At 43.6% G+C, this 22,111-nt stretch overlaps 1 protein-coding gene across 2 annotated transcripts in view; it reads left to right on the top strand.

Moving 5' to 3' along the window:
• The window catches only part of DGKG (diacylglycerol kinase gamma), a 185,912-nt gene extending 164,152 nt beyond the window's left edge, over positions 1-21,760 (top strand). For both annotated transcript variants that reach the window (XM_006200997.4, XM_006200993.4), the window contains 3 exons: positions 8,747-8,867; positions 11,070-11,130; positions 20,837-21,760. In XM_006200997.4, coding sequence (XP_006201059.1) covers positions 8,747-8,867; positions 11,070-11,130; positions 20,837-20,935 — 281 coding nt within the window. In that variant the 3' untranslated portion in view covers positions 20,936-21,760. The remainder of the gene's footprint in view (positions 1-8,746; positions 8,868-11,069; positions 11,131-20,836) is intronic.
• The last annotated feature ends 351 nt before the right edge of the window (positions 21,761-22,111 follow it).

The following is a 22,111-nucleotide window of genomic DNA, read 5'->3' as shown; positions in this document are numbered from 1 at the left end:
GGCCAAGAAAGTCGGCATTCGATTTAACAAGACCTCGTTGCCAGGAAGTCTTCCCCGAGAAGGGCTGAGAAGAGGCTCACCCCACCCCACCCGCGCTTCCCTGCCCTCAGATGCCCCATCACTCCAAGTCATCTTGTCTCTGCCTTGAGTCCTTTTTTCAGAGCTTCTGAAGAAACGTAAAATCGCAGTAACAGCCTGTTTCTCGAGGGCCTTCCGTGTGCTCTCTGTGCAGGCCCTGGGTGGCATCATTCTAAAACTCGCAATGCTGCCAGTGAGGTTATTAGAGCCGCCTTTTCCAGATAAAAGACTCAGAGAAGCTAAGTGACTTCTCCCAAAGTGACAGAACTAGTGAGCGCTGGACAGTAGGATTCAGACCCATGTGTGTCCAGAGCCTGGGCTCTGTGCTTCTCGAGCTGGCCCAGCAGCACGTTCTCTATGCTGGGTTAACAGGATGCCCGGGGATGAGCCCCCTGCCTGTTTGGTTTGCCTGCGGAGGGTCCTCTGCCTTTATGCTGTGTCTGAGTTAGGATCTCTAGGGAAGGCACAGGTCATAGGTTACCCTTCAGTTAAGTTATGGTTGGGATGCCTGAGGACCTGGTGTTTTGAAATGCCAGGTGGGAACATGGGGGGTAAGTTATAGCCTTTCCTTACTTGCCCTTTTGTGCCGAAGGAAACCCCAAAGCCCCTTCCATCTCCATCTCCTCACCCACAGCCTGTTTTCAGGCTGCCATGCTTCTAAGCCAGCTTTGAAGCTCTCTAGCTGAGAACAGTCTTTCATCTGCACAGATCAGACCCAGTGGGGAGCTTAGGTGGGCTGATCAGTGCCCGGCTTTGTTGGGCCCTGGTTGCCTCAGCCACCAAGGGCACAGGGCCCATCTCCATGGGAATTTGGAGGCAGGAGAGGAGGCCAAGGTGACATCTCCCACAGCCTTGGGAGGCCGTGTCTGCCAGCCACCACTCACCTGTCTAGGCTGTGGGGACCGACCCTGGCCCACTGGAGCAAAGCAGAGCTTGCATCCTTTTTCCACAGAGAGTAAGAAGGTCCTGCACCCCTTCCCAGGGAAGGCAGCTTCTCACAGCCCAGTCATAAGGGATGTTTCTAGCTGCTGCTTACGGGGCTCCTTCACATTCTTTATCTCTGCCTTCCTCAGAATCACCCATGATGTAGTTTTTATTATTGTCCCTGTTATGGGCAAGGACATTGGCAGGGAATTTTGTCCCCCCCCAACCAAATTTATATGTGAAGCCCCAACCCCCATGACCCTGGAATGTGGCTATATTTGGAGACAGAGACTTTAAAGCAGTGATTAAGCTTAAATGAGGCAGTTAGGGTGGGCTCTAGTCCAATCTGATGGTTGTTCTTATAAGAAAAGGACATTTGGACACAGAGAGACACCAGGGATGGGTGTGCAAGAGGAAGGACCATGTGAAGAGGAAGGACTACGTGAAGTGGCCAGGGGTGGCCACCTGCAAACTAAGGCCAGGGGCTTCGGAAGAAGCCCATCCTGCAAGGTGCAAGGTGCACCTTGACCTTACCCTTCAGTCTCCAGAGCTGTGAGAAAAATAGACGTGTGGTGTTAGACCCACCAGCCTGTGGGATTCTGTTACAGCAGCCCTCACAAACCAACAGAAGAGCTTCAGATCAGCATTCGCTGACTGGTGTTACCCACTGAACTGATGGGATTCCGGCCCAAAGTCAGGACACTTAGCATCTTAGTCTGCCTGTGCTGCCATAACCTAGGTAAAGGGACAGCACCCACAGGTTTTCCTGTGTCACACAGCTGCTCTAGGGTACGCAGCAGCCTTCCTCACCACTCTGATGGGATTGTTCAGAAACACCCGTGGTGCCACTGCATAGTCAGAGATTCAGCCCCTCCACTGAGGGTTGCTTGATTTCCTCAGACTGAACCCTGGAGTGCTGATAGAAGGGGGGATGGAGGGTGAGGGGGGAGTGAGAGTGAAGACAGCAAGGCATCCTGCTAGGCTAAGGCCCTCGCACGCTTCTCCAGGGCACCACAAGAGCGCGAAGCTCAAATCAGGACCCCATCTATCCCTTACACCTTAAATGACTGCATTTTCATTAATGTCAACCAGCTGGCAAGATGAGGATGGACATAAAAATTATGCATGAAGGCAGAGAGGTGAAAAACAGACTGGGTCATCATTATCTGTTACATGCAGATTAAATGAGTTAACTCATGGAAAGCCTGTTATCCAGTTCAATCTAGACAAGTTGTTATTACTATTAATCATTATCTTTTTCCTCTTTCGTGCTAAACCTGTCAGGTTCTTTGGCACTAAAGCATGTATCTAATTCAGTTTATTCAACAAACATTTACCGGGAGCCTTTTATATGCCAAGGGCTGGGCTAGTTGCTAAAGACGCAAACATAAACAAAACAAGAAGAGTAAATACATCCTTGCCTTCAACTCTCAATGTGGTTGGGAGAGTGATGTGCACAGAAACAATTGTCCTTGCATGAGAGCACTATCTGAGCACAGGAGAAGGAAGCAGCACAGTGCCTGGCGTATCCCGGGAGGATAAAGAGTTCTCCAGGCAGATGGTTACCTGTGCAGCGAGCAGGGCCAGATAGCGAATGACCTTGCCTCACTCGCTCAGAACTAAGACCAATGGTCCCTTGGGCTTCCAGAGGGTTTGTCGAGGGAAAATGTGCCCCTTAAATACGAGTGCTCTGCCAGCGTTTACCTGTGGGTACTGAGCTGCAAGCCTTCCTCCCTGCAGTAGGCAGGACTAAAGAATTAAAAGCCAAATGGGGCTGTTGAGATCAAAGAAGTGGGGAAAGGAGCAGAATCAGGGAAGAGTTTAAAGGAGGAAAAAACCTCCGAAGAGGGATGCTGGCTTCCTCTAATGCTCACCTGGATTTACAGCCATGGTGTGAACCCATGAGGGACACTGAAACATGAAACTTTTTTTTTAATTTTTTTATTGAGTTATAGTCAGTTTACAATGTTGTGTCAATTTCTGTTGTACAGCACAGTCCTTCAGTCATACATGAATATGTATATATTCATTTTCTTATTTTTTTCACTATGAGCTACTACAAGGTATTGAATATATTTCCCTGTGCTGTACAGAAACACGAAACACCTCTAATGCTTTAGCCTGAATACTATGGTCTGGGGACTCCTATACACAGCTGTAAGACAGTAGGTAGACTGTTGGGAGTTGTCGGGGTGAATGTGGCAGAAAAGGAAAGCGAAACTAACAGAGTTTCAGAGCCCGCTCTGTGCTAGGCACCGTCACACACACGTCTGCCATTTCATATCATAACCACATTCTGAGGTCATTGTTATTAGTCCTAACGCCTGCTTTTCAAGTGAAGAAGTAACATGTTTATATTCTTCTTCACTCCAACTCTGGCCTGTGCTTTGGGGCGGTTTTATTGTCTAAGGCTCACGTTCTCTGACTTGAGTGTACCTCAGAATCTTCCAGAGGGCTTGTTAGAACACAGACCGCCGGGCCCAGCACCCTGTTTCTGATTTAGCAGGTCTGGGTGAGGCCTGACGATGTGCGTTTCTGACAAGTTTCCCGGCGACACTGCTGCTGCTTCCGGACCACACTCTGAGAGCCTCTGGCCTCTGGGGATCATCTGATAACTGAGCCCAGTAGTTCCCAAACTGTTCGTATTTTGGAATGGCCTGGGGATCTTTAAAAGCAAATACTGATTTCTTACTCCCAGGTCCACACATCCTGATTTGCCCATGTAGGGGCAAGCTGGGCATCGCTATTTTTAAAAACTCCCTACCCGGGTAATTCTAACATGCAGCAAAGCGGACCTAGCCTGCTTCTCCTCAGCTCTCCTCCCGGTCACCACCCTCTCCCTCAGCCGCCCACTGCGGGGGGCCGCAGAAGGAGCTCGTTTCCTCGCGCCACTCAGAGCACTTTTCCAACCCTCCTTCTCCCGCTGGCTCAGCACACCTGCTCCTGGAACTCATCGAGTCTCCTTCTTGCCTTCTCCCTTTTCGTCCGTCCAGTCCCTCATCTCCTTCCCTCTTCAACCTCGAGCTCGTGGGGCAGTTAATTATTACAGCAGCCATCTCTTGCCCTCAGTCATACATCAGCCGCCTTGTACTTTCTTTGGCCATCTATATCCACCTGAGGAAGTTTCAGGAGGAGGAGCTAAATCAAACTGCAGGCATGAAAGTCCAGGGAGGCTTCTTGAAGTTGGTGACACTTGAGTGGAGTTTTGAAGGGCAAGTCAAAGTGGAAGAGGGCATCTCAAGCAGGGGCACAATGTAGGTGGAGCCACAAAAGAGGGAGACAGTAGGGTTTGCCTGGAGAGCTACCTGTTGTTGTGTATGTCTGGAGCAGGAACTTAGCCCTGTGGTGTCAGGACATAAAATTTTAGAGGTAGCTTCTTGCCAGATGGGGACGGGCCTCGGGCATCAAGTCAGGGAATTTGCATCTTTACAGGTATAAAGAGCAGTTGATAGGTTTTTGAAGTGACTTTTTAAAATGATAACAGTAATACATACTTAGAGAAAATGCAGAACACCGAGAAAAGCGTAAAGTAGAAAATTATAATCCCATGTAATCTAGTTACCCAGATCTCACCACTGTAAGATTTTAGAGGAATTTGCCCCTTTCTTCTGCATATTCTTACAGAGTTGAGAGTGTGCTGCAGAAGTGAGTTCATATCCTGCCTGCACACTTAACATTATAACATGTACATAATTCGTGTTTTTGAAATTTTGTAAATATTTTAATAGCAGGGTACAATACTATCATATGATACCATGTAATTTATTTAACTAGTCTCATACAGGCAGAAATGGGGGAGGGGGAGATTTCACTATAATGAATCTACGATAGTCGTATTCGTATGAACTTAGATTCTAACAGTTGTTTCTTGTGATCAGTGCCAAGAAAGAAATGAATGAATCAACGGTGTGAAAGTTTTAGACTCTTACTACCAAACTTTTTCCTAAAAAGTTTTCCGAGGGTGGGGAAGGGTATAGTGTGTGCTTAGCATGCACGAGGTTTTGGGTTCAATCCCCAATACCTTTGTTAAAAGATAAATAAATAAACAAACAAACAAACAGACCTAATTCCCTCCCCCCCCCAAGAAGTTTTCTACCAGTTTCCACTCTGATCAGAGGTAGGAAAAAATATACATTTCATCCTGTCTTCCCAGCACGTGGCGTTATGATTGGTGCCACTGAAGGGTTTTTGGTAGGGAGTAGTGACATGAGCAGACTTGCATTTATAAACTCCTGCCCTGGAGGCTGAGTCCAGAGGCCAGACTGGAATTACACTGTCGCCCTTGCTGTTCCACCTCTCCTTCCAGATTCTCCTCTTCCCATGTTCCCAATCTTCCTCTTCTTTCTTTTGTGAAGAGTGTACACTACGTGTTTGCTGCACACAGAGCTCTGCACAAGGCTTTGTTACCAAGAGCAGTGCTAAAAGGTGGTTGTCACAAGGTGGTGCCCAGCCCAGAGACCCTCTTTTTATAGTTCTATTAAACGAACAAACAAACAAACAAAAACTCTCCTGACAGTAATTCTCATTAGGTAGAAATCTTTTTTATATTTTCCAGCAAAATTGCCAAGTGAGTTTACTGCTAAATTAAACTTTTCTGCATCCTGTGACTATCCAGTCCTATATGTGATCATCTCTGTCCCTGGAATGTCCTTCCTCTTTCTCCTTCTTAACACAGCAAATTACCTAGGCATTCATCCTTCAAAACCTTCCTTGAACGTCTGTGAGATCTTTCTTCCATGCCTTGCCCAGTCAGAATCAGTTACTCGGGCCTCCTGTTCCTATAGTTCAATTATAACATTTTCTGCAGTTAACTTTTTCTCCCTCTTGGCCGAGAGTCCTTCAAGAGTAGAACGTTTTGTATTTCTAGTTCTTAACACAGGGTCTGGCACTTGGTTGCTTCTCAGTAACTGTTGAATGAATGAGTGAGTTAATTAATTCCTGTTTTACTGAGATGCATGGACATCCCATCTGAAATACTAATGAGGTGAAGAGTCTAAAGGCAATATGGAGATAGTATGAATTGCCAAAACCACACTCTGAATCATGGGTGCCTAAGGTGACACAGACACCTGGTATATCAGACGTCCTGATCCTGGATTCTAAGTTCTGAACGTTAAATGTTCTGTGTGCCTGGACATTAACTTATACTCTGTTCTGTTTCATTTTAACTCCAAATTTAGTCTCTGCATAAGTATCTGTATGCTAGAGGAAGTACCAGGAAACAAGTGATGCCAGAATTTCCCAAAATGTGTTCCAAAGAAAACTACCCTGGATAACTATAAAGCTGTTTATAGGTATCACACAAAAGAAGAGTCTCGTGGTCCAATAAGTTTGGGAAACAAAGTTAAATATATTTCTTTACCTCAGAACTTCCTGGTGGGCATTTTCAGCAGTTGAAAGAAAGATCAGTTAGACAATGGTAGAGAAACAGAAGAGCAGTCAGGTCCCCTTCAGTAGTAGACAGGAGTCATCCTAGCCTCTTCATGCCAGAGAAGATGCAGAGTACAGATACAAAGGCAGAATGGCAAAGAGTATGACAAGACCCTAGCCCCTTCCCCTGCACTTATTTTCTAAGTCCCACATTTGTGTAAGCCCCTGCCCTCCACCCACCCACCCACCCGCCCACCAGCCCGCCATGCTGATGAGATCAGCTTGCATTACTTCTCTTCTGGAGCCAGGAAGCAAGGTAATGTGTGGGAAGTGATAGCTGCAAGGTAATGTGTGGGAAGTGATAACAACTTTTCGAGTTAAAGCCATTCAACAGGAAAATTTGTTAAAAGACCAAGACATTGTAAAAAGCTGAAACACTTGAGTCTATTAAGTCCCCTGCTTCTCAGAACATTTTGTTACCAGGGAATGTTTCAAGGAGGGGAAACACTGAACTATCACAGCACTGTCAGATACCAAATCCTGGTACAGAGAGCAACATTTTACAAGACATCTGTCTCTCTGCCAACAGGGTAACTTCTAAAGGGTTCTGTTTCTCTTTTCTCCTCCATTCTCCTACCCCAGTATAACTCCCCCACCCTCCTCACCCCTAACATATCCCACACATATCCCCTGCCTCTTCCTCCTCCTCCTGCCTCCTCCTCCTCCACCTTCTTCTTCTCTCTTTCCCCCTCCCTCCTCCTTTCCCCCTCCCTCTCCCCCCCTTCTCATTCACAATCCATACTGATTTCACAGGCACTGTAAAATGACTCTAAAACTATCCAATGGTTATTCAGCTTTGGTAAGAAGAGAACTAATTAAGTGACTAGAGGTTTAGACATTTGTTGTTTATTGGATCCAAACTCCTTACAAGAGTCTGGAGTGTTCTCCTAAGCAAACATTGCCCTTTCATGGCTTCTTGTTCCATGTCCAAATGAGATGGAGGGTTTCAGGAGACAGTAGCTTTTCACAGATGTGCAAAAAGGAGTACCAGAGAAGGAGAATGGGAGTGTTGATGGGTGTCGAGGGGAAAACCTATGTGCCTGTCACAGAGAGACTAATGCAATTTGTGTATCTGTTGGCAGCTGATGGCCACACATTTGTGGTCACATCTGTGGTCAGCCCAATAGTTTAACTGTCTTCTTTAGCAGTATATCCATCAAGAGAATGTTTTCTAAACAATACTTAGTCTTCTAAACCAAAAAGTAAAGACAAACCCAAATACCTCCTTGCCAATCATAATAAACGCTATCGCACTATACCAGGAGGCACCTTAGAAGACAGAAGCCATCTGTTAAATAAACAGAAGCATTCACACAGAACAGTTTTCTAGTTTGTGAGTGTGAATAGGATGTTAGTGATTAGCCACAACCTATGAGAAAATTACCCTTGCCTTAGTAGGCAAAGGAATGGAAGCTTTTAAAAGATCTGCCTTTTTAACTTTGCTTCTGTTTTAAATAAATAGAAGTTGTGTTGTGAAAATGAGTTTTGGGCCCAACATCAAACCTTAATCCTGCCATTGCTTTCCCAAGAAATCGAACAGGCCCAATCCAAGCCCCGGGAACTCTGAAAAATGGACCTCTTCTAGGTGTTGAATCAGAAGCAACTGCTATTGTGGGAGGCCCTCGAGCCTAGGTGACTCTGAGCCTAAGACTCATATTTTCTGTCCCTCTTTTTGTACTGTGCACCCAGAATCATCTGGTGTAGGTGAAATATTCTTTTCTTTGGCTCCGATTAGGCACCTGGTGTCCTGAAAGAGGTCACTGACTTCCCCAAGGATGTCCAAGGAGGTTGGCTCACCACTGGCTCACCACAGGCCAGATTTGCAGTTAATTAACCATCAGTCATCGCCAGTAGGGCCAAGATGTTATTCAGACATTCAGAGAGGAGAAACCTGATCCAGCTATGGATAATGACCTTCACCAGCATTCCTTCCTATCCTGATCCCAAACCAGTGTGTCTTCAGCTGCACTGGGGGGAGGGGGTTGAAAAGTATTTCAGAAATAGCCAGTCCATCATTTACGTTACTCTCCATTTGAAGAGGCTCCTGGATATGTCAGCCTATTCATTGGATGCATGGTAACCTTCTGAATCAAAACCTTTTTTCACTAGAACTCGGTTTCTGTTCATGAAAAGGTACATCTATTGACTCCTGGGGAAATTCCCTCTCCAGAATGAGGATGAAAATGCTGTTTGGTGGGAAATGAAGGGCTATGGACAGATCTGGGTTGGCCACCTCGGGACCAGACCTTCTGGCCTGAACCAGACTGGGGAACAGAGAGATACGTGCACTGCTTTAACTTGTCTCACTCTGCAGACCTCAGTGACCAGCTTCTTGAAGTGGTGGGGCTAGAGGGAGCCATGGAAATGGGGCAGATCTACACTGGCCTGAAGAGTGCTGGCAGGAGGCTGGCCCAGTGCTCCTCTGTCTCCATCAGGTACGCTTCCTCATTTACCCTACAGCCTCCCACTCTCCCCACCTCCCTTAATATTCTTACAGATAACAACTAGGAAGCCATCTTTGGATTTCCGTTCAGGGAGAGTTGGGGACAGAAGTTTGATAACATTTCTAAAGAATGTCTTTGGAGACCATTTCCCAAACCAGTTATAATGCAACCACCCAGGACATCGACTGGAAAATCCACCGCAGCCAGTTTGCTGTTCTCTTAGAATGAATTGGTGAAATTCTCTAAATAGGATTGAGAGGTTATGAGGCCCAGGGAACCAACTCCTTGCCTTCCTTATCTTTACAAATTGAGATGTTAAATGCGTGCCACAGGGCACACTTTGGCAAAAACCAGGTTCTCTGCTCTACTCTGGTCTTTCCTGGGTGGTGGTCTTAGAAATACTTTTATTAGAATTAGAAACCCTGAATACCTTTGTAGAGCTAAACCATCAATGTCAGCAACATGTCATAACTGACTTAAGTGGATAACAATTCTTTAGCGTCTGAACCATCCAGGTCAGTCACTGCAGGCTCCTGGAAGAGATGGGGTCTACTGGAGGGGACCTTCTGATTTTGGTGGCTTCTGATTTTAATAAGTGCAACTAGTCACAGAGTTTTCTCCACCTGATTATTTTAGAAGTCTTTATTCCTTTCCGTGTCCCATTTAATTTCTACAGATCAGATCTCCTAGAGGGGACCACAGCATGCAGGTTGCCCAAAGTTATTTAAACACAAAACCCATGTAACCCTTAACCTCTTGGGCAAGTGTCCTCAAAGCACATTTAGGGAAACTTTGTTCTTAGTGCCACCCTGCATCCTCCAGAAAGGTCTCCAGAGCTGGTTTCTCGGTCTGTCTCACTAACCCCTTTTCTTCATCCCCATTCTGTGCCTTCTCTGTCTTTTTTATTGTTCCCCAAATCTTTGCTCCTCTTTCTGTCTGGGTGGTGGTTGTGCTGGGGCCCTTGTTTTCCAGATTAATCTCCGTGGTTCCTTCCCTGTCCTTCCCCCAGGACTTGCACACTGAGTAGGTCCAGTCTGTTAGTGCGTCCAGGCCATAACATATGTAGACCAAAGAATATAGCATCTTGATCCCTGAAAAATTTTTTTAAACATGTATAAGAGAGAAGATATTTTCTATTTCCAGACAGAAACAGAGGGGATGAGTCAGGGGCCCCGTCCTCCTGGGCATTCCCCAGATAGCCTCCTCAGCCCCCCAAGCCAGAATGCTACTCTCTCCTCTTATTATTTGTTTTATTAGTAGGTTTATTGTTTTCATTATTAAATATCCTCAGGGTCAGTTAGAGAATCATCTCCATCAAAACACGTCTTGCCTCTCTCATTTTATAATTTCAAAACCAGGGAAGATGCCAAACCCAGGTGAGAGCTTTCTGGTCAGTGGGTGGCAACTGTTCCCTGCTCACCCAGACCAGAGGCCTCTGAAAGGACCTGCCTGAGTTTCTCCTTTGTCTCTCTGTCCATATGCCAAAGAAGCCCTGTCCCAAGCAAGAAACCAATGCTTTCTCCTCTCCCCTCCACTGACCCATGGGGATCATATTCCCAGTGGCCCCCTTTCCCAGCTAAGCCAGGTCCACAGTCCATGCAATTGCATGGTCTACTCTTGTTCAGGAGATAAAAGAGGGGATGGTTTAGGATCGGGGGCCAGGCAAGACACACTCAGACCTGAGCTGTACCTCGTATAAGTGGGAGACGTTACCTCATTGACATGATGCAACCACTCACTCAACATAGAACCCAGGCCTTTTCCCATTTCATAACCCTTCCCATTTCACAGGGGAATTTCTGGCACCGTGGGCAGGCCTCCCGGCTGGTGTGTTTGACTGGGGGGTCTGCTCAGCTGTGGTGCTGCCATACTGGTTGGCCACTGTTGCCCAGACTCCTGTGGACTTCACTGCTCACACAGGGCAGTGTTTCTCAAAGTAGAGTCTGAGTTCTGAAGCCACAGATTTGTCCATGGTGCTTATTAAAACACAGTCCCCTGGGCCTGGTCCCCTGGGCCTGGTCCAGACCTGCCCAGTTGGTACTTCTGAGGTGGGCTCAGAAGCCCACCAGGAGAGTCTTCAGAACCACTCTTAGGTGGGCGGATCAGGTCTTCCCACTTTGTTTCCCTGGTGAAGACCACCCTCATCCTCTGACTCCAGGAAGCTCACTCTGTTCTCTGTTTCCGGGGCTCCAGGACGAACAAGCTGTTGCCAATGCAAGTGGACGGAGAGCCCTGGATGCAGCCACCGTGCACGGTGAGTTTTGCCGATCTCTGAGATGAGGGTGAGCAGCTTTATTTTGGGCCCCTTTGGGTCCCTGACTTAGTATGAAATCACTGAGTCTCAGAGTGTCAGGGGCTTTGGGAGATCATCTAGTACAGCTTCTGCCCTACTTTATTCATCCATCCATCCATTCATTACCTGCCAAGCCACTCAGTACATGCCATGTGCCAGGCACTGCGAGGTGCCAGTTCCAAAAATGAAGGAGACATAGGCCTATCTTCAAGGAGCTCACAGTTCTAGGCGGTGAATTCAGAGGCTTCATCTGCAGTAGCCTTGAGAGCCTCAACTTGGATCACTCCAGTGGCAAGGAACTTACCACCCCAAAAGGAAGGCTGTTTTGCTGATGAAAAAGTCTGATTCTTAGAAAGTGCTTCTTTAGGTGGAAGCGAAATCTGCTCGCTCACCCTAGAACTTCCACCTCATCGCTGTGACCGCCAGAGCTCCTGGGGGAGAATTCCTCACTCTAGTGGAGTATTCAGATGTCTTACTAACCTGTCATGTTGAACCCTTCAGAACATCAAGTTGTCTTCTTCTATCAGAGACAGGGTTTTCGTGAGACTGCTGCTGGGCCTGAATCGGAGGGGCATTTCTGTAACTCTTTGTTCCATGTAACTTCTACAGAGTGTGAAACTGGTCCTTAGGGGCAGAGGCTCAAGCAATGGCGTCTTCTGTAAAAGTTATCTGAAGGAGAACTTTCTCTACAAAATCTTACCTCAGTCTTTTGGTTTCTATAAAGTCTGAGTAAAGGATGAAAACACACTATAGCAAAAACTAACAATATCTGACCCGTTGTTAGAATTAGGAAGGGTGGGGGGAGTTTCTACCACGGATGATTTTGATGGAGCTGAACTAAGGAAGATCTAGCCAAGCTCCTCCTGTCTCCTAAAAGGAGGGAAAGAAAGCAGGGGGGGTGGGGCTGGAGGGAAGCATGCCCCCTGCCACCCAGCTCAGTAGTACCTGGAAACTGGACTGCTGTTCTTCTCAATCCAAGCACTGGTTTTGAAATAGCCAACTACTCCTCCTACCCCCACTCTCTCTCCATGCCACCGCTTGGAGATTACGAGTCATTATGGAAAAAAGCTGTGACCCAGTGATTGTAAGGTGTGCAGTCTATGGAAATCTGTATGCGGAAGTATATTCGTCTGTTCAGGCTGCCCTAGCAAAATCTCACAGACTGAGTGTCTGAAAAAACAGAAATGTATTTTCTCACAGTTCTGGAGGCTGGAAGCCCAAGATGAAGGTGTCCGCAGGGTTGCTTTCTGGTGAGGCCTTTCCTCCTGACCTGCAGAGAGCAGCCTTCTCACCATGGCCTCACATGGCCTTCCTCTGTGCGCCTTCACTCCTGATGTGTCGTCCTCTTCTTATATGGACTCCAATCTAATTGGATTAGGGCTCCACCCTTATGTCCTCTTTTAGCCTCATTTATTTCCTTGAAAGCCATATCTCCAAATGCAGTCACATGGAAGGGTTGGGGCTTCAACATATGAATTTTGAGAGGGACACAATTCGGTCCACAGCAGAAGGTAACACAGAGTCATTCTTAAACTTGCAAGAGTTAAAACAAAAGTGCCCTTTTTGAAACATTTTCCTGAAAACACACACCAATCATGAGGTGATTCAGAATTAAAGGCTAAATGGTGGGATGTCACAGCACAAAAGAACTTTTGGTAAAAATTAAAACCAGTTAAGTTAGAATGAAGTGAAAAAAAAAAAAGCCACTAAATTAGGTTATGCAACTGAATGCAAATGGCAAAAATCATTCTTTGAAAGAGAATATATATGATGTAAACATTTGTAACTTGGATCCCAAAACTACAGTTATATTAACCAAGGCTGAAAGCATGTGGGGGACATTGTTGAAGGAATCGTAAAAAATATGTTAAATTTTCATGTCTCTCTTCACTTTGATAATTACAAAATACAAATCTGAAGAAAAATTTAATAACTAGATTAACTACTAGTGGAACTAATAAACAGGGCACACACCTTTCAAATCTGGAAGAATTTAAATTTTATGAACCCTAGCAAAGTAGCACAAGGCAGAAAGCAAATAACAAGCAAACAATTTAAATGTTTTTTTATTAAAAGAGGTTAAAACTAAATATATCAATAATGTCAAAAAACATAAATGTGTTAAAGTCCCCTGTTAAAAGAGCAGAACACTCATATTGGGTTAAAAATTAAAATCCAATGACATAGTTCTTAAAAAGAGGTACATCTAAAACAGAAGGACATATATGTCTTTTTATTTATTCTTTATCAAACATAGAGAAATTAAAAGTGAGAAATGATAATTTGGGACAAACTAACCTTCTATAATATACCAAAACCATAAAGTGGAATAAAGAAGGCCATTTTTTTATTTAATAAAAATACATTCAATTTTGAGGTGTAATGGTCATGAAATTTTAGGTATCTAATAACAGAATCAAAATATATACTGAGAAAAACAGTGTAGATGTATATTCTGAGAAAAAATACATAGATAAGAAATTGACAGAAAGACAGGCATTGAAAGGCTTTAAAATATTTGTTTCTGCCTTTGAGGTCAGGTAGTAAATAAATAAATGACATAAAACTTGGATTAGGAAAAAGAAGCTCATAGATAAAGAGAAGATCTAGAACTAGGTCTTCTTTAAACATGTCAAATGTTTGAAAACCTAATTTCAAAAAGAGGAAAAGAAAAGCAGAGACAGAGACATTAAAATATTTAAAGTATATAAAAATGTAATATAAATATGGTAATAGTTTTAATTATTAGACATTATATAACTACATATATATAATCATCTTGATTCTAATAAACTTGAACATCTTATGGAAATCCTAGGTAACCATTAATGAAATATAAAATATTTTTAATGAATTAGATCCAAAATTATCTTAAAACAGATGGCCTTACTGGTGAGTTCTTCCATACTATTAGGAAATAAACATTTATGTAAACTTTTCCATAGTATAAACAAAGATAGAAAGCTACCCAATCCATTTCATAAACTTAAGACAGATATAAATGCCTAACAAAAACTGTGCTTAAAAATAGAACACTGGAGACCAGTCTCAAATATGAACTTGATACAAACATTATAGTTAAAGTATTTGTAGCTAGAATTGAACAACATATTAAAAGATTTATTCACTCCTCAGGAAGAACGTATCAAAGGAATGCAAGGAAGTCTTGTTACATAAATTTAGATGGAAAAATTACATAATATGAATAGATGACCCCAAAATATTCAAATACATTCACAACATTTCTGATTTTTAAAGATAAAAACTCTTAGGATATTCAGACCAGAAATCCACTTCCTCAAAATAATAAAAATATCTGTCTCAAACCAATAACTAATATTTTATGTAATAGTAAAACACCAACGGAATTCTCATTAAAATCATGGATGAGACATGTATGCTAACGTTATTTGGAAGTTCTAGCCAGTGCAAAACACATGAAGCAGAAAAGAAATATAACTATTTGGAAAAGAAAGCCATCATTATTTCCAGATAATATGATTATGTATATAGAAAGCTAATAAAATCAACTGAAAACCTCATCAGTTAAATTATTTCAATGAAGCTGTGGATGTAGAGAAAGATAAAAGTTAATAGCATTCATGTATACTAGCAATAACCAGTCAGAAGAATATAGATAGAAAAAAATTAAAATATCATAACGGTAACAAACAAAAACAAAATACCAAACTGAATTGTGAAAAATAGAGAAGACTTCAAGACTTAACGAATATAAAAGAAAAAATCTGAATTTAGAAACATCCCATGCTTCTAAATAGGGATCCCAAATAAAATCCCTATTGATTTTTTTTAACTTGACAAAACAACGCAATAGCTAAGGCATTTTATAAGAGCTATGAAGAAGGACTTCCCTCAAGATATTAAGATAGTTATAAAGCCACAATAATTGGCACAATATTGGATAGATAAGTCAGCAGTACAGAAGAGAGCCCTAAGAAGCCCTAGGATACATAGACGCTAATGAAGGAAAAAAGGAAAGATCATAAACTAATTTGAAAGTTATGGACTGTTTAACGTCTGGTATCCAAGAAACTGCCTGTTTGGGGAAATACCATGATATAGTTGGCCCTCCACATCCGTGGGCTTTGCATCCTTGGATTCAACCAACCTTGAATTGAAAATATTCAGAAAAAAAATTCCAGAACGTTCGAAAAAGCAAAATTAGAATTTGCTGACTGCTGGCAACTATTTACATAGCATTTACATTGTATTTACAACTATTTACATAGCATTTACATCGCATTAGGTATTGTAAGTAATCTAGAGATGACTGACAGTATATGGGATGTGCGTAGGTTACATGCAGATAGTATGCCATCTTACATAAGGGACTTGTGTAAAATTGGCATCCAGGGATTTTTGGTATCACAGGGGTTTGAGAACCAATTCCCCATGGATACCAAGAGACAACTGTATACTAACCTCTCACCTCAAACTATGCTTCAAAACAAAACCAAAAAACCTCCAATTCCATTGAAGAATTAAATAACACTAGCTGTGGGGAAGAATAGGTGACTGTTATTCCACTGTGAGCAAAGACTTTCTAAGGAAAATGTGACATATTTACTATTAACAAATTTAAAATTCTAAGTCAAGAATCAATATAGATTTTTTTTTTCGAAGAAAGAATATAGATATTGACAAGTCTATAGACAAGGTGTTTGCAATAGCTATCTCAAAGAACAGGGTAATTCCTATAATGTATAAAGAGCTCTTAGAAACCAGCAGGAGAAAATACTAACAATGCAATGGTGAACAGACAGTTCACAGAAGAAGTGTCATGGGCTTATAAACCTGTGAAATAATATTTGATGTCACAGTTCTTAAAAAGGGGAGAAAAGTTTCAAATTAAAATAGTGAGAAAGGTGGGGAGGGTATAGCTCAGTGGTAGAGCGTGCTTAGCATGTATGAGGTCCTGGGTGCAATCCCTTGTACCTCCATTAAAAATAAGCAAATCAATAAACTTAATTACTTCCCCCTATAAAAATTAATTTTAAAAAAGAAAACCAGACCAATGGTGAGAAAGCCACACCATCTCTCACTTATCAAATTAGCACAATTTGTTTTTCTGTTAAAGATAATAATACTCATTGCTGTCAAGGCTGTGGTGAGATCAGCACACTTAAACAGCAAGGCCAGAGTATAAACTGATATAACCATTCTGGGAAGCTTTGGAACCATGTATCAATAGACCCTTGCAAATATTAATATACTTTGTTCCAGTTAATTTACTTTGACCCTTAGAATTACTCATATACTGCTAGGTATTTATTCTAAGTAAAACACACATTATCAGAACATTATCGGAAATACAGACGGATGATTAGAATGTCATTTTCTGTATTATTAATAGTAGCAAAAAATTGGAAATTACCTAAAAGCTAAACATTTAGGGAAAGAGTTAAATAAGCTATGTGAGATTCATCAAATGGAGTAATTTTCAGCCATTGAAAATCATATTTAATAAATATTTAAGCCATCAGAAATGCTTGTAATGTTAAGTGAAAACAGCAGATTAAGAAGCTGATTGCAATTTTATTAAAAACATCTAAGCAGAGAAACAAGCTGAGAAATATATACCAAAAAGTTAACAGCAGTTACCTTTAGGTGTTACTAAAATTTTTCTGTATTTTCGAAACTCTCAAAAATGAGTATATATTTGTCTATACATACAAACATACTTTATAAAGAAAACGTGCCTTGTGCTTAACAGCACTGTAAGATGACCTCTCATGCTTTACCATCACAGCTAGGTAGCATAATTTGAGCCTGAAAATTACAAATCTTCTTCTCCCAGAGTTACAGGATCTCAGAAAGAATTCTGGTTATCTAGTCCAGTGATTCCCTAACTTGGGTATGCAGTGAGGTAACCTGGAGGGCTTTTGAAACACAGATTGCTGGGTTTCAAATTCAGTAGGTCTGGATGCCCGAGAATTTGCATTTCTGACAAGTTCCCAGGAGATGCTGATGTTGCTGGACTAGGGACCACACACTTGGAGAACCAATAATCTAGTCAAATGTCCTGATTTCTCAATGAATTTCAGACTTCTCTTCCACTCCTAGCAAAACCTGATTGTCCAGCTACATTTGAAAGCCTCTGACGGCAGGAAACACTCCTCCAAAGCAGGGCATCCTGAGACCTTGGAGAACCTGAACCCAAAGTAGCTCAGACCTGAAAGACCGTCCACGCCCCCTCCCTGCTCCCCTAGGCTCCCTTTAAGAAGAAATATTTCCTTAACTCTTTAAATACCACAGAGACTTAGTGCGACCTTTCAGGTTTGTGCCTGTTTATCTCCAGCTGAAATTAGGGCAGACCCGGACATGTCCCACGTGATTTGGGAAGGGTGCACACTTGTGGCCATTGGCCACTTTGCTGGGCGGAATCCAAATCACTTGCCCTGAGAGGGCAATGTTCAGGAAGGAGTCCCTCAGCTTCTTGCCTCTCTTGAAGTAATAAAAATATGTCAGTTTGTTCAAAAGGGCCCCCAAAACAAAGTCCACCCCTAGCACTAGTGAAATTTTATAAATTGCTCCATTTTAAAGGGGAAATTTTACACTCAGTAGTTTGTGAATTTTGAGCTATCACACAAGCGTCTACTGTACCAATTTTCTCTGTAATAGAGCAGAGAACTAAGAGCATGGGGTTGCCATCCCTAGTGCTTGTCAGATGTTATAAATGTTATGAAAGCTTTTTAAGACAATCATAACAGACTTCAGTTAATTGCCTGACCTGCCCTATGACCAGAGAAGTTTGGGTTCTGACTACAGAAATGTGGGATGCTCTCTTTCCATCAGGGGCTGAAAAGGCAGGTTTCACCACATCCAACTACCTCCTCAAATGGGATATCAAGTGTTTAGCTCACTAGCCCCTCCTAATATGGGGATGAGGGTGTAGGAGACTGACATTTCTTTGACTTGAGATGAGGACATGATCTCATACTTCTTGCCCCTAGTGTACGTATGTACAGTGAACTCTCAGCTCTCTGTAGTACTAGAATCCACAACTACATCAGAATCGCATGTTACCCAGCACCTCCAAGCTCCTACCCCAACAAGACCTTTGTCAAAACTGCTGAAAACCCAAATGGAAGGGATTTGAGTTTCACTTCCTCCTCTTTTCCCTGGAGGTGCTAACAAGCAAATAAATTGGTCAGCTAAAGGGAGAAAAAGGAGAAGCAAAGGTCTTCTACCATCTAAAAAAATGGGCTCCATCAGCGGGAAATATCAACAGTGCACCAGCTGCCACTCTCTGCCCTAAACATCTCTGCTGCCAAGATGTTCCCTCTTTCTTCTTGGCTCTGCTAACCAGTCGGCCCTTCCATAGCGCGTATGGGCACTGCGCTGGCCTGGGGAATACCAAGGTGAATTTCTTCTTCCTCTTGGAGTTCATGTGCTCAGAAGTGGGAGAAGACTTACCACAAGGAAATGTGCCACAAATCACTATCATCAGATGGTGCTAAATTGCACACCACAGGTAAGTGTGTCAGAGCCCCCAGTCTGTGCCTCGCTTCCCTGAATTCTAGGATGAACACAATGTCCGGAATAAGGCACAACACAAAACGGTGCTGGATGTATTCTTGGTGTGCCCCACTGGTGACTACCACCAAACAGAGACTTAGTCCCCTCCTAGGTCTCCAGGCTGGTGGAAACCAACCTAACCGTCATCTTCAGCTTCCATCACACAGGTTATGCTCATTTTCCAAAATGTCTTTTGGTCCCATCTTCTTCTTTCTATATCCAGGGGCTTAAATTTAAACCTGGCTTGCAGTTGAACCCTCTTAGCCAGACTCTCCCCATCTCCAGCTCATCTTGACAACAGCTGTTGAATAATTCCCGTCAAACTCTTTTTTCATCATGGTATTCCCCAGCTGAAAAAGTTATCATGGTTCCCCATTACCCCCATTTCTCACCCTTTGCCCTGCACTCAACCAGTTCATATGTGGCCCCTCTACCCAGTGCCTTTCCCTTTCTCTTTTCACCAACACATTTCCTTCCCTTCCTTTCAGATCTTTTTTTTTTTAATTTTATTTTATTGACTTATAGTCAGTTTACAATTTTGTGTCAATTTCCAGTTTACAGCACAATTTTTCAGTTATACATGAATATACATATATTCATTGTCACATTCTTTTTCGCTGTGAGCTACCACAAGATCTTGTATTTATTTCCCTGTGCTGTACAGTATAATCTTGTTTAATCTGTTCTACATATGCCTGTCAGTATCTACAAATTTCAAACTCCCAAGTCTGTCCCTTCCCACCCCTCTCCCCTCTGGCAACCACAAATTTGTATTCTATGTCTATGAGTCTGCCTTCCTTTCAGATCTTAAAATTCTCCTCGTTGCTTACCTCACTTCCTTTTGACACCACTCGGTTTGTCCTCCATTAGTTTAAACTTGTTGGTGAGTCTCTTCAAGAGCTCTCCTGTTGTTCTCTGTGGTCATTTCAATAGATGGTAAAGATCATGAGAATGGATTCCTAGATTCTGTTTCTTTTGAAATACATCTTTCTCCTCCTCCAATGTAAGATGACAGTTATTTAAATGGTACGTTCCCTTTTCCAGTTTACACCGGGCTGTCATTGACAGTTTACCATTTGACCTTCATAACAACTTTGTGAGAAAAATAGGACAGTTGTGATTATTCTCCTTTCCCTGTTCAGCAAGCACTGGTTTTGTAGGTGACATGATTTGTCCAAAGGTTCACAGCAAAGAAGTGGGAGTACTAGGACCCAAACCCAGGTCTTTGAATCTTAAGTGCCTCTTGTCCCCACATCATCTTCCTACTCTGAACATGTGTCATACTTGATAAACGTTGATGGACTGACAATGCAGATTATCAACCATTCAGTATCACCAGGTAGGTCATACAGGGAGTAAGCATTTTGAAGCCATGCCCTGAGAGCACAGCTGGGAAGCAAGGCAAAAAAATGAGAATTCACCAGTGTCTTTTACACTTTAGACTTAAAGTTTGCAGGAAAAAGGACTCATTGAACATAAAATTCAAAAACTAAAAGCTTTTAAAAAGAAAGTTGGGGCTCCCCTGGAAAACTAAAAAAGAAATGCCTAAGAGACTAACTTGGAAACTTTCCACGTGAGTGGAGCTTGGGTCAGAGGTCAGACTGAAGGCTGCAAGTCAGTTTTGAGTTACTAGCTGACATCCCTGCACTGCCCAGGCAGGAAGGGCCAAGAGCAGGGGTGGACGGGAATCTGAAGAACGGGGCTTTGGCTGTTCTGCCTCTCTCTGTGCGACCTTAAGCTAATCTGAGGCTCAGCAGAGCCTTGGGATCTCCATTCCTTCATCTGTCCTGCAGAGGGGTTGAATGAGATGGTCCCTGAGTTCTCCTCCGGCTGTGACATTCTGAGTCTATGAATAGCGAGGACACGAGACAGGTGCGAGCTGATCACCACGTAGGAAGCTCACACCTGTCTCTCCCCAGTGTTTCCGCCCCCAACTCCCAGCAGTGCCAAACCCCAGGCCCAGTCAGGGTCCAGTTGCCAATTCTGAAGCTGTTCAAGGACAGTCATCCTTCTGCATGGGGCTCCTTCCAGCCTGAAGCTGGCCTGCCTTCCTCCCTCTGCAGCTCACTCTCTCATAGGCTCTTGGGGTTGGCAGGCCACTAATTCATCTCTGCTTCTTTGCTTTTAGATTAAAATCACTCACAAGAACCAAGCACCTATGATGATGGGGCCTCCCCAGAAGAGCAGCTTCTTTTCGCTGAGGAAGAAGAGCCGTTCAAAAGACTAGACCAGGTGCCCAACGCCAGTGCAGCCAAGAGAGAAAGCAAGAAACTGAAACACACACACACACATACGCACACACATCACACCACACCGCCACACTCTCTAACCAGTGGAAGCAAAGCCACCCTCTAGGAAGAAAGCTTCACCCTGACATCCGTTCTCTTACAACAGTGGACACCCCCCAACAAAGGCAGTGCCGGCGGGACGTGTTGAAAGGACTTAGGGCCCACCGGATGTGGTTGGCTCATGCAGCACCCTCCACGTTCCCTGAAGGCCTTGAGAGGGACTTCCTGAGACCGCAGAAGAAATCCCCCTCTCTTTCCACTAGCCCCACAGGTTTCCTCGCAAGGAGCAGGCTGCAGGTTTCCTGCCTTTGGTAAGATCGGATGTGGCCAAGGGAAAGCGCTCACATTCAGAGAGCTTGCACAAAGGTCCCTCTGTGCGGAGACAAGACAGCCTCCGCCTCTCAGAGCACAACCCTTGGCAGGGCTCAGCCCGCGCACACCGACTGCTCTGTCGGTCGGTTGTCCTTCGTCCTTCGAGCGACAGTCAGCTTCTCCTGGAACTTGCTGAGGAGGCAGAAAGTCTGAGGAAAGCTGCGTTTCCTTTCTCGGCCATGCGCGCGGTCGGTGGGCACTGCTTCTTTTCCCGGAGCCTGCTGGTGGCTGTGTGTTTGTTTAGAGCCGGCTTCCAGAGCCCCGGAGCTGCCTGCACAGCGCACCTTAGATGTGGTATTTATTTTCTTAGTTCTGTGAACACCTGGGAGGGAAAGCGGAGAAACTGGAATTTATTTTTCAAATTGGTGTCATAATATTGTGTAAAAAGGGAAGAAAAAAAAAAAACCACCCCCAGCTTCTTTCTTTTTCAAGCCAAAGCTTGTTTCCTGTTTGAGTTCCAAGCCCTGGTGGCAGACTATTCCTGAAGGCAAAGAAGATGGGAGGGAAGGGCCTTTTGCCGAGGAGACCAGGAGACAGACCATCAGGCGGTTCCCTCCTGCCTCTTTGCACCTACCGCTCCCAGATTAAGACCTCAAGGCCCTTCTGATGGTCCTATGTGTGTGTACATATATATAGTGTATATATTTATATGTATAGATATTTATTTACTGGTGGGTTTTTCCTGATTGCAAAAAAAAAAAAAGTATAAGAACAGAAAATGAGAAACAAAAAGAAGGTTCCCC

The sequence above is a fragment of the Vicugna pacos genome, chromosome 1, assembly GCF_048564905.1.
Source record: "Vicugna pacos chromosome 1, VicPac4, whole genome shotgun sequence".
Lineage (NCBI taxonomy): Eukaryota > Metazoa > Chordata > Mammalia > Artiodactyla > Camelidae > Vicugna > Vicugna pacos.
The sequence above is the reverse complement of the archived record's forward strand: the minus strand, read 5'-3'. Positions and strand labels throughout refer to the sequence as shown.